The sequence below is a fragment of the Jaculus jaculus genome, chromosome 12 (genome assembly GCF_020740685.1).
Source record: "Jaculus jaculus isolate mJacJac1 chromosome 12, mJacJac1.mat.Y.cur, whole genome shotgun sequence".
Classification (NCBI taxonomy): Eukaryota; Metazoa; Chordata; class Mammalia; order Rodentia; family Dipodidae; genus Jaculus; species Jaculus jaculus.
In genome coordinates, this window is record NC_059113.1 from 49663189 (window position 1) to 49675305 (window position 12117).

The window sequence follows — 12117 nt, forward strand, 5'->3', positions numbered from 1 at the left end:
TCTCCCATATCTTCTCTCTCTTTCCCCACTTCTCCCACTCTTTCTCTCCTCTCTCTCTTTTTCTCTGTCTCCTCTATGTTCCTCCTCTTTCTGTCTTCTCTTCTCCCTTCTACCCCCCCCTCCTTACTTGTGGGGAGGGAGCTACCTCTTGCTGTCTCTCTTCCATCTCGACAAGGACTGGCCAGCACCAATGAACTAGAGCTACTCCTCTCAGCTGCCTTTGGGCTTTTACCTTCCAAAAGGTTGTAATGCTTTCTGCTGACCAAAGACATCAAATACAATGTCCTCCTTTGATCAACCATGGCAGCCAGCAAGAGGATGACTGAACTTGGCCTTTACTGCCAAGAGAGCCACTGTGGCTTTCACTAGTAAACAAATAGAAGGCTTTTGAAGTCTACAAAGCAATTGTGAAATGTAAGTATAGAATGGCGAAGTGAAGGCTGAGCTGGGGAAAGCGTTGTCAAACGAGCAAAGTGTGGGATTGGTCTAGGGTAGACTCCACTGTCACGTGGGCATGGTCTAGCACAGGCTCCAAGGTCAGGTAGGTGTGGTCTAGAGCAGGCTCCACTATGAGTGGTGGTTAAAGGATCTGTAGGCCAAAAGTGCATCTTTAGCTCTGGAGGAAAGCAATCTCAACACAGGACCCTCAGGATTCCCAAACATGAATAAACATAAGTTGAAGAAGTGCCACCAAACAAGAGAGGCAAGATGAAGTGGGCCTCTGTCACCCCAGGACTTTTGGGACCAGAACAGATAGGGAATCACTATCTATGTAAGAAATGTTTAAAGAAATAAAGGGCAGAGTTCTAAAGATTACTACTAACAAATGGATGCTCTCAAACATTCTCAGAAATACTTCTGAAGTGTGTGTGGTATGTTGTGCATGTATTTATGTGTGTTGTGTACATATGTGTGTGCAGATATGTGAATCCTGTGTGCATGTATGTGAAGGGCCAAGGAGGACAGCAGGTAGACTTTTCTACTGCTCTTCTGCCTTATTTTCTTTCTATTTATTTATTTATGAGAGCAAAAGAGGGAAAAAGGCAAAGAGAGAGAGAGAGAGAGAGAGAGAGAGAGAGAGAGAGAGAGAGAAAGAGAGAGAATGGATGCGCCAGGGCCTCCAGACACTGCAAACTAACTCCAGACGCATATGCCACCTTGTGCATCTTGCATATTTAGGTCCTGGGGAATCAAAACGAGGTTCTTTGGCTTTGCAGGCAAATGTCTTAATCACTAAGCCACCTCTCCAGCCCTGCCTTATTTTCTTGAGACTAGGTATCTTGATGAACTTGGAGCTCTCTGTGTTTTGCTTACATTGGCTAGCCAGGAGCCCCAATGATCTCTCTGTCTATGCTCCCTCAGTGCTGAGGTTATAAGCATACACCACTGTGTCCAGCTATTCACATTGGTCCTGGTCAGGTCCTCATGCTGTGTGCTCTTTTTTCCCCACTAAGCCATCTTCCCAGCTTATCAGAAAAATTTTTGAAAAAAAAGTAAGTATAATTCCTAGAAATTAAAGAATATGATAAATTAAAAGAATTAGTGAGGGGCTGGAGAAATGGCTTAGCAGTTAAGGTGCTTGCCTGCAAAGCCAAAGGACCATGGTTCAATTCCCCAGGACCCACATAAACCAGATGTATAAGGTTGTGCATACATCTGGAGCTCATTTACAGCAGCTGGAGACCCTGGCATGCCCATTTTCTCTCTAATAAATAAACAAAACTAATTTAAGAAGGAATCAATGAATGATTGATTCAGCAGAGATGATAAAAATTAGTGTATGTGAAAAAAAATCCAATGGCATTACTCATAATATAGCATAGAGAAAGACATGGAAAATAAAGCAGACGAGAGAGGATAAATGAAGAGTCATCCATGGTCTTACCCTGTGAGCTAGACAATAGCAAGCCAGGCAAGATAAGCAATACTGTCAGGCCACAGTGGCATGACTGTTACTGGTACAGCCGAATGCTCTCTGATTGGATTTGAGGTCTGCTACATGGAAGGGAATTTATCTCTGGCATTGAAAATCTAGTCAAAAGCATATGGTGACATAATGAGCCTGAGGAGGGAAGCTAAGCAGATGTTGTGTGCCCATTAAATTGCCCTTTCAACATGCATGTCTACGACCAAACATTAATGCTTTTCCCACTTTTAGTCAGCAAAGTTTTTCTTTGAAGATGGTGGTGACTACTAAGGAGACTCAAAATTTGTTAAAATGTTGAAAATACTTGATTCTGGAGTACTCTGTGCTAAATGAGGCATCTTTATCACTCCCTTAAAGGTTCAGGAAAAGCGGACAGGAGGAATTTAAAAGCTAAAGGATGGGGAGGAGTGCTGTGTAATGGTGTCATTCACACGCAATACCGCTGTTGTATTCATGATCTCACAGTGAGTGCACAAGACCCACTCACACATTACTGGGTGCATCAACATTCTATCAGGATGCTGGAGGGGGGCATGACGTCTCCAGCCCTCCCTGAGTAGTTATAGGCAGTTAACAATGTTTAGTGGGTTGGGAGACATTTTCTGCAGTCACTGGTAGGATCTACATACTCTGACAAATAATCCCTAATCCATGCCCATGCGGGCAAACCTAATTAACTCAGTGGGCTACACGCGCATGCGCACATGCACACACACATTCACACACACACACACACACACACACACACACACACAGACCAAAGTAGAAAAGTGTAGTCTACTTGACCAGAGTTACCTCACTAGGGGAGGTGAACTGATACCTGTGACAGCTGCTGTATCACTAGTGGGAGCGTGGTATATATAATGAAGAAATGCAGGAGAAAAGGTGACTCACATCTAGGGCCACAGGATTCCCACCTGGTACTACAGGGGACTGAATAACCCAAGATTTTCTCACACTACTAACTCAAAATACATACAATTTAAACCTTCTGAATTGTTTATTCCTGGAGATGTTCATGTACATTTTTCAGATCATAGTTCACTGCAGTCAACTGAAATCATGGAAATGAAGTCATGATGACAATGGACTACTGGAACTTTCCCATTTTGTTACTGAATAAATGAGGCTCAGAGAGTAGAGTTACACTAAGAACTCTGTTTCACTCATGATCTCAGTTTCCTTACCATCTTTCTCAGGCTCCCTCAGTAGAAGACTTTGAAGACTTTTCTCCAACATGCAAGTATAATTTCTTTTCTTTCTTTGGTAGGGTCTTGCTCTAGCCCAAGCTGACCTGGAATTTACTATGTAGTCTCAGGCTGGCCTCGAACTCATATTGATCCTCCTACCTCTGCCTGCCAAGTGCTGACATTAAAGGTGTGTGCCACCATGCCCAGTGACCAATTTTTCTTTGCTTTCATTTTTTTTTTTTAGCATTTCTTTTGCCATGCAACCCCACTAGTTCATTGTTTGGTGTGGCTGAGGGTTGAACTAGTGCTCTGCACATCCAGGCAAATGTTCTTTCACTGGGCTGCACCCTCAGCCCTTCTAGTGGCTGTTTCCACAGACCCCTTGAGAATTCTTATATAAAAAAAAAATCTCTCCCTCCAGGAAAACACTATAGTATTTGGGGAGTATGACAGATCCAGTGTAGACTAGAAATCTCAGATGATGGCACTTCTTTAACTGGCCTGTCCAGGCATTGGGCATCTCAGACAGACTTAAGCAAAGTCCTCAACAGCAGCAAGAGCATCATTTGAGAACTTGGAAATGCCAGCCAATGGGGTGGGGGTGATCATCCATGTGTGAATTGCCTGGCCCTTGAGTAGTGTGTGTGTGTTCACATCTCACACCCCCACCCAAACACACTCCCAAGGATCCTCCCCCTGGTCCTGGTGCACATTCTGTTAAATCCAATGTAAGGTTCTACATGCATTCTTCTTCTTTTATTCTAATTTTGGTTTGTTCCTTAGTCATAGGGAATACAAAAGTAGGCTTTCTTACAGGCTCTGTTGATTGCCCCAAGAAATGGGTTATATATTGAATAACATTGATTTTTCTTGACTAATTCATACAGGGTCACAATGGTCCCTAAGCATTACTGATGCTACTTCTGGAGCAGAAGACCCATCTGGCATCCAGGCTACAGGGCAGGAAGGGGTGGGGAGGTGCGTAGAGCATTGGGAGCTAGTCCATGCTGAAGTTCTGATGTTCAGGTGACTGTGACACAACAGTGCCCTCAATCAGGCCGATGGGACCTCATGGCTCTGCTTCCTTACCTCAGATGCTGGTTGCACATGGCCCCTTTTCTTAAACAGGCAAATGCACAGTATCTCCCAGCTCCCAGTTGTGTACAAAATGAAGTTCACCCCCTGGGTTATTTATTCCTACTGACCACTAATGTTTCCTACAGGATTCCAAACCTACCAGGCTTGAATGACTTGGTGAATGGTGTGTGTTTAAAGTGGGGAGAAGATGGAAGAATGATGTAAGGACAAGGTAGGCACATTGAAAAGGTTAGAGAATGGAAGCTAGGGGAACAGAAAGAACTGGAGGAGAAAGAAGGGGAGAAAATATTGGTCACATCACACTGTAACAGAAGACAGCTTGGCTGGGCAGAAGGCTCAGTGGAAAATAACTTGCCAAGTGAGTACCTGGGTTGACATCCTAGAACCCACGTAGAAACAATACCAACAGCAAAACCTTGAGGCTGCAGCACAAGCATCTATAATCCCAGCCTGCATACTGTGAAAGGAGAAGCAGAGCTGCCTAGAAGCTTGTGGACCAGCTTGCCAGTGAACACAGAGGTAAAGAGGAAACTGCCTCAAACAAGCGGAAGGTGAGGAGCACACTCTCTGACCTCTGGGCACACATCATGGAATGCATGCACCTGCCCTCACATGCATGAACACAGGCGCATGCACACACACACACACACACACACACACACACACCCTCAAAGAAAACAAACAACTGAAATCTTAAAGTCTTGCATGCCTTCTTTAAAGGGACAGGAAAGGAAGGCCTATGAATTTCATAAGACTGTCCTATGAGGCTGGAGAGGTGTGTTTTGTTGGCTGTGAAGGGCAGACCACTTGGTGCCCACTCAGAGGACCTTCTGCTCATCCTTAGCTTGCCCTGCATCCAGGGAATGGGAACTTTTTGGAGGTGACTGTAACTGATACGCTGGAGAGCTGCTGTGGAAAGGGAACCTATACAGGTGTTCCTCTTCACCACGTACAGCAATGAGGGCCATAGCCAAGTGCCAAGGTGGCAGGAATAGAATACTCTTGAGATTTCAGTTCAGCTAAACCCACAAGCCTTGGCTTCTATTTTCCTTGCAAACTGCCCCATGCAGGGCCTCTCAGATCCCTGAGTCAGAACCACTTCCCCCAAAACACATGGGATGTGTCTTCTCATCCTCCTCTTCCCTGGTTCCATTGCTCAGCTATTCCAGAACCCCCACTCCCTCTCACCCTCTGCAGAATGCTGTGATGGACCCATTGCAGAAATAGCTTCCCAGGACTGTTCCTCTTGTGGATCCCCAGTGTCCCTCCCAGCAAGTAGTCATGACTAGCCTTCATCAAGACACAATGGTGTGACCAACCACCTTTTTCTCCCAGTTAGTCTGTGTATCATGGACACTCTGATGTCCATGTGGACAGTGCTCCCTCTCCTGGGATTTCCTCCATCCTCCCTCACTTCATGTCCCATAGCAACAGAAGCCTGGAACTTAGCATGCCATTTCTATAGTAACACATCCACCCATCTGCCAGGTGACACTACCTCCAGCCCTCTAGGCTTCCTGTCCAAGGTGTTCTCAAGAGACCCACCCTGGTACCTGCTCTGTTGAGCTCCATACTTGTCCCTGTGGAGTCAGATCTTCCCAGTCTACCTGACCCCTCCTTGGATCTCCAGTTCCACTGTTCTCCTGTCCCCTCTGCCTGGTGAGACCTCCTTTCCAGCCATGTGTAACTGGCAGCTTCCTGTAGCGATCACTGCTCAGGGCTAACCCTGCCCATACAGGATGAACTCCCAGGCTGTGGATCTCAGTCTGGCTGCTCTACTTCCTCCCATCCAGTTCATAGTCCCTTTCTCAAACATCACATGCTCAGCTTCTTTGGAGGAACTTCTTATCTGATCTGACCATCTTCCTCCCTCATGACTGGCCATTCATACAATGCTCTGACCATATGATGGGTGCCCAAAGCTCCTTCTACTAGGATACTCTCCTACACACCTAATTCTGTCCTCATCCTCATAACCCCTTGGAAGTTTGTTTGCCCAGGGAGATGTCTCCATCTGGAATATTGTCAAAGCCAAGATTATAGGTCCTGAAGACAAGAGCTTATCCTATTCATTGGAGCAGATGCTGTCCTGTGCTGGACACAAGGAAGAGATTTGTCAGTCTTGCTGACCAACTCCCCATGATCTACACTAGTGTACCTGCCTTGTTCAGATACAAAAATAGCATGTCACTGACCTGCAGAGAGCAGAAGGCTACCTACCAGCCATAGCCAAGCACTCCATTTGGTTCTGTAAGAGAACACATGGCCACAGGTAGTCACCAAGGAGTAAAGCATTCAAAGACATTTCTTCATCTCTGTGTAAACAACCAGATATTCCATGGCAAGGAGGCCCTCCTGGTGCTGCTGAAGGAGAAAGCAGATGGAGGTGCCACAGAGGAATGTGCAAACCAACACTGACCTTGCATGCTGGGCTGTGAGCACCTGCATCTTCCTTTTTTCCTCAAGACAGAGACAAGGGGATAGCATCACTGATGCCAGACCCAGAGTCAGCCTCAGGACAGGACCCTTTAGCCTAGTCTGAGGGCCCCCAACAAGGTCTGAAGCAGAGTGTCACTGCCTCCATGACAAGTTTCTACCTTTGGCTGGAATCTTGCTCAAGGCAAGGATGGATATCAGGGTTTCCCCATGTATCCATCCACAGACAAGCCCTGCAGGTGTGGCAGGAGCCTGTGAATGAAAGTGGCTGGGGCATGAGCAGCACAGGGCAGAAAGCCAGGATTTGCGAGTTTAGCACCTGCTGGGTTAAGTATTTGCTCTATAAGACAGCAAGAATACAATCTCAGGAAGTCAACTGGAGGGGATGCTGTAGAAACACAGACACCCAAAACTCTCATCCATGTGGTCATCTTAATCTTCTGAACTTTGATACAAGCTTAGAAAAATGCACTTCAGCTTAATATTCTCCTGAAAGCACCGTAAGCATCAACGTCGAAGTGGGGTATGCCAGGAGGCAGTGTGAGATGTCGGTCTGTGCAACTGGCAGAAAGCACTGCACAAGGACCTCCTGCCTTCTACAGGGTTGCATGAAAGGACCAGGAAAATGGAGCATGAGCCCCGAAAAGTGGAACTGTTCTCTTCAGGAATAGACAACTAGGGAAAACTCTGGTTTGTGGCCACAGCTGTTCCTCAGACAGCCTGAAAGCAAAGGCTCTGACAGAGAGAGGCAGTGGCCTTGTCATCTGCATTGTGTCATTGGGTCACTCAGCTTGTAACAGTCTCATGGCATTTGTGCTGGAAATTATTGTTCAAAGATGGAAAAAGGCCAAACCTCAAGCCAAAGCTAGGTGTCTACACAGAGGGAAACTGTCTTCCTTCTCACAGCCCCGCTGCCAATGACTGGAGGTCATCCTACGAATCATTATGGTCCAGTAAACATTTCTGCCAACCAGGGACACTCACTTTTTTTACTTAAGCTTGAGAGGAGTAAGATAATTTTAAAAACAAAATGTATGAATAACGTCCTTAAATAAGTGGAAATGCAGAGAAAAGTATCCTAATTTTAGGAGAGCTGACAGCTTGGTATAAATCACCCTGCACAAGCCGAAGGTTGCACTCCTGATTCAGGTCAGGTTTCCATGTCCGAGCGAGTGTGCTGGTCCACTCCAGCCCCGGGAAACCTCTCTGTAGGGACAATGATGGTCCAGACATGGAGGTGCCTCTCCTACTGCAGGCTCCCACTGAGGAGACTCACTACACAAAGATAGCACCTGACCTTTCTAGCCTACAGACTCCATCAACATGGCCTGCTGCTCCAGAACCTTCTAAACTTAAGTTCACACTGACCCACCAACAACAACCAGGGAAAAAACCCTGGATCCAAATCTTCTCATTTCTGAGTTGCTGGTTTTAAGTCCACAGACCTGCTTCCGATCATCCAGCTGCACTTAGGATTCAAACAAGAGATCTTTGCACATCTGCTTTGGGCACTCAGTTCCAAATGCAAATACAAGTCAAGTCAAAGCAGCGGTGGTGTTTTGAGTTGGGTCTCCATGTTGTTATGTAGCCCACATGTGCCACTGAAAGCAGAGTTCAGGTTAAGAACCCCATCTGAAAATCTGAAATGCTCCGAAGTCTGAGGTTTTAACCAATAAGACGCTACAAATTGAAAATCCTACACCCAACCTTATGTAACATGGACTAAACACACTGTATGAAGCTACCTAGAGTTTATGTGTATAACATGTACGTGAAACACCCATGAATTTCAAGTACTGCCCTCAGCCTAGTCTCAAATATCACATATATATTTAAGTATTCTAAAATCATGGGGAAAAAACCCAAATCCAAAGCACTGTTGGTCGAAATCATTTTGGATAGGGCATGTTCAACCTATACATGTCTGAACGCCATTTTCTTTAAGCATGATGTCACGCTTAATAGTGGCATTCAGCAAAACACATGGCCATCACCAGTGATGAATCACAACAGATCAGCTCTCATGGTAGCACATGGGAACACATGGTCCCTCCCGAGGACGCTGAGTGACCCCTATATGTTCAGTCCTGAAGGAGAAGATCAGGAAATGATAGGCACTCACAAGAATTTCCCATTTGTCTTTGATCCTATCAGCACAAGCTCCTCAGATTCATTCCGTGAGATGTTCCCGTGGAACCAAGGCATCTTCTCATGGGCCGTGGTAGCAATCAGCTTCTCCAGCTGGGGCTTCTGGCTGATGATTGCTTGTTCCAGTGCCTGGCCCTACAAAGAAGGCAGAGAGTAAGTGACCAGGTGGAAGGACTAAGATCCACTCTGTCCAAAGCAGGACCAAACTCTACTCGTCTGTTCATTCATCCTGTACTCATCTGCTCACTCGATGAAGAAATGAAGTCAAGTCTTTATAGAGTACTCATCAACCTATAAACACGTCCACCAGCAGGAACCAGTTCTGGAAGTGATGGTGCATAGCAGGCAGTGGAAAGGGTGGTGCAGCCATGCCAGGGTGGTGCAGAAAGCTCTGCCAGGGGGTAGGGAGCTATGGAATCTAGCACCCATCAATGTACGGCAGGACCTTGTTAGAGACACGCATACCAACCACTGCCTATCAATGCCTCTCTACAGGGGCCACAGGAGCTGGTTGGCAGCTGCTTCCTCCGATGCAGAAAACCACATCATTGGCCTGCACTGCTGTCCCCTTCTCACCCCAGTGGTAGCTATAAAGAGGAACGGTTGTCTTCTTGGAGCAAGGTATGCCCTGGCCAAAGTTAACAACTGAAGAGACCGATGCTTATTTGGGCAGATGGGAAATGGCTGCCCAGGTCTGTGTGTAAATAAGTCCAGGTGGGACCACAGAGTCCCGGGGACTCAGGGAGCAGGGCCTGTCACCTTACCTGCAGGTTCCAGGTCTGCTTCACATATTCTCTGATGAGGTTTTCCTTCAGGTCCTCAAAGGGCCCAGTCTTGGGCTGCACCCCTGCAGGTCGGTTGAAGGGTTTTTTGAGAAGGCAGACTAAGCCGTCAGGCTCCTGAGAGTGGTAGTGGCAAAGGTCAGCTGGGCTGCTATGGGTTCTGCCACCCGAGATGGCATAGGTGCCATTCAGCTCCCTTTCAATGGTGTAGTGGTGTGCCTTCCTGGAGAAGGCCACAGAAAGGGCAAAGCCTCCCAAGTAATTGCGACTCTGGCGTAGCAGGTAGAGTCCATCGGTCATGCCCCCCTGGACCAGGTAGTCTTCAGCCTCTTCCCGAGTGATGTTGCCAAAAAAGTAGGACAGGTGGTTAGCACTGTCTGCTGCATTGCCTGCCATGCCTGCACTCCTTCAGGGCAGTACCTGGAGACAACAGAGACAGGAGAACCTTGGCGAGGAAGCCAAACAAGTGACACTTGATAAGCACACCAGAACCCCTGTGCTACATGCAAACCCTTCCAGGTCAGAACAGACAGCTTCCCTCCTTGGACTACCCAGTGCATGGTCTCCTTTGCTCACATACTACAGCTCCCCAGCACACGTTCTGATTGGGCAACCAAATCCACAGCATTTGACCAAAGTGACCTAGGGCACTATTTTCATTTTCCGGTGGGGCAAAAGATTTCTGAGGAACAAACAAAAGGATGCACAGAAGTATTGTTGCCAACTAACACAATGAGCCAACCAGGCAAAATGCAGCCTCTGGGGCAATAAGGGCAGGTCAATGATGGGGGATCAACTGTTCTCTAATTGACTTAAAGCCTGTTCCATACACAAGTAAGGGGAATTCAGGACTGGAACTGATATAACTGCGTCAAAAGCCTGTGACTTGGAAGGTTGCAGGCCATAGAGAGGAAACTCCTCCTTCAAATTGACCCAGTATGGTTGTTTATGCTCACCGATTAGGGCTGCCCTCACTTTTGGTTAGAGAAACTTCTTTTTTGTGGATGGCAAGGAATCCCTGGAAGACCCAAGACTCCCCAAGGAGACAAGAGGCAGCACAGTGCCTGGCACTGGACAGTTCTGTCACAACCACCAGGGCACAGGGAACATTGCCGAGGAGGTGATGGAATAAACTTAGCGCAGCTCTCACTGCCAGCCAGAGAAGCTTCTCGATGGAGATGGCTATAGATATAGAGGAGACTAAAAACGCACCAAGTGCTGAAAGTAATAGGATTTTGAGAGCTCAGCGCTAAAGGAGACATCTCTTTCATACCCTCCAAAGTACAGGGAGTATTTTGAAAGAAGAGCCACAGGGTGGGAAGAGGTACTGTCCTCCAGACCCCCGCATTCAGGATCTCACAGTAGAAGTTGGTACCCCAAGACCTGCACAACATTGAGCCCATCAACGATTTGACATAGAAGACAGAGGAGGACAAAAAGAATGAAGTGTCCAAACAAAAGGTCTGCTTTGAAAGAGGAGAGGGCTCAGTGGGACTGGGGCAGAGGAGAAGACAAATAAGAGCAATAAGAAGGGATCACAACCAAATTGTATGTTCATGTATTAAAATCGTCAATTTCAAAGAGTACTGTTAGGCTGGAGAGATGGCATGTTGGTTAAAGGCGCCCACTTACAAAGCCTGACGGCTTGAGTTCAATGCCCCAGTGCCCAAATAAAACCAGATGTACAAACTGGCACATGCATCTGGCATTCTTTGCAGTGGCAAGCGTCCCAGGTAGAACTATTTCTCTGCCTCTGTTTCTCTCTCATAAATAAATAAATAATAGTTAACGAACTGTTGCAAGTCGGTGCTTGAGGGCTCCCCCTGAGAGTGGGCAGCGGTGTGCAGGGCAGAAAGTAGCCTGAGTTTAAAGGGATGGATGGGCACTCAGGGGGTGCTTAGCACCAGGGGACACTGGCCCTTCTCAGCCTGTAACCACAAGGTGGTGCTGAATTTCTTCTACCTGAGCTATGGAAAGCTGCTTCACATGGGGAGGCACTGGAGTTGAACCCCAGAGAGCTGTGCATGACTAGTAAGTGACTGTTGTTGAGTGGCAAAAGATGACATCTCCAGATTCCTCTCTCTGACCTGGCTGCTGGACGGCTCCCTGCCCACTGCTGTCCAGATGAGCACCTGACAGAAACATCCAGGCTCCACCACCACTCCCCAGCGCATGGCAGATAAGGAGACTGAGCATGCCTGTGAGGACACGTGACACATGAGACACTACCTGAGTGAAGAGCAAGCAACCCGGAAGAGAACGGAAGGGTGCGGATATAAAGAGAAACGCTCAGTCTGTCCAAAGACGCAGCTGTCACTAATCGAAGAGCCCTCACCAACCCTCTGGGGAGAAAGACCTGTGCCTATGTTTTCAATTACTCCCCCCCACACCTTTGTACTGTACATGCATATCACATACATATACCACATATGTACTGCACACGCTACATACATACTACATACACCCACACCACACATCATAAACGCATGCCCTCCCTGCTGTGAGCCTCATTTCTAGCATACCCATCCACATGCTG

At 47.1% G+C, this 12117-nt stretch overlaps 1 protein-coding gene across 4 annotated transcripts in view; it reads right to left on the minus strand.

Moving 5' to 3' along the window:
• The window catches only part of Syk (spleen associated tyrosine kinase), a 68730-nt gene that overhangs the window by 28839 nt on the left and 27774 nt on the right, over positions 1-12117 (minus strand). For all 4 annotated transcript variants that reach the window (XM_045131128.1, XM_045131127.1, XM_045131126.1 and 1 more), the window contains exons 2-3: positions 9564-10001; positions 8774-8934 (exon numbers count right to left, since the gene is read on the minus strand). In XM_045131128.1, the coding sequence (XP_044987063.1) occupies positions 8774-8934; positions 9564-9977 (575 nt within the window). In that variant the 5' untranslated portion in view covers positions 9978-10001. The remainder of the gene's footprint in view (positions 1-8773; positions 8935-9563; positions 10002-12117) is intronic.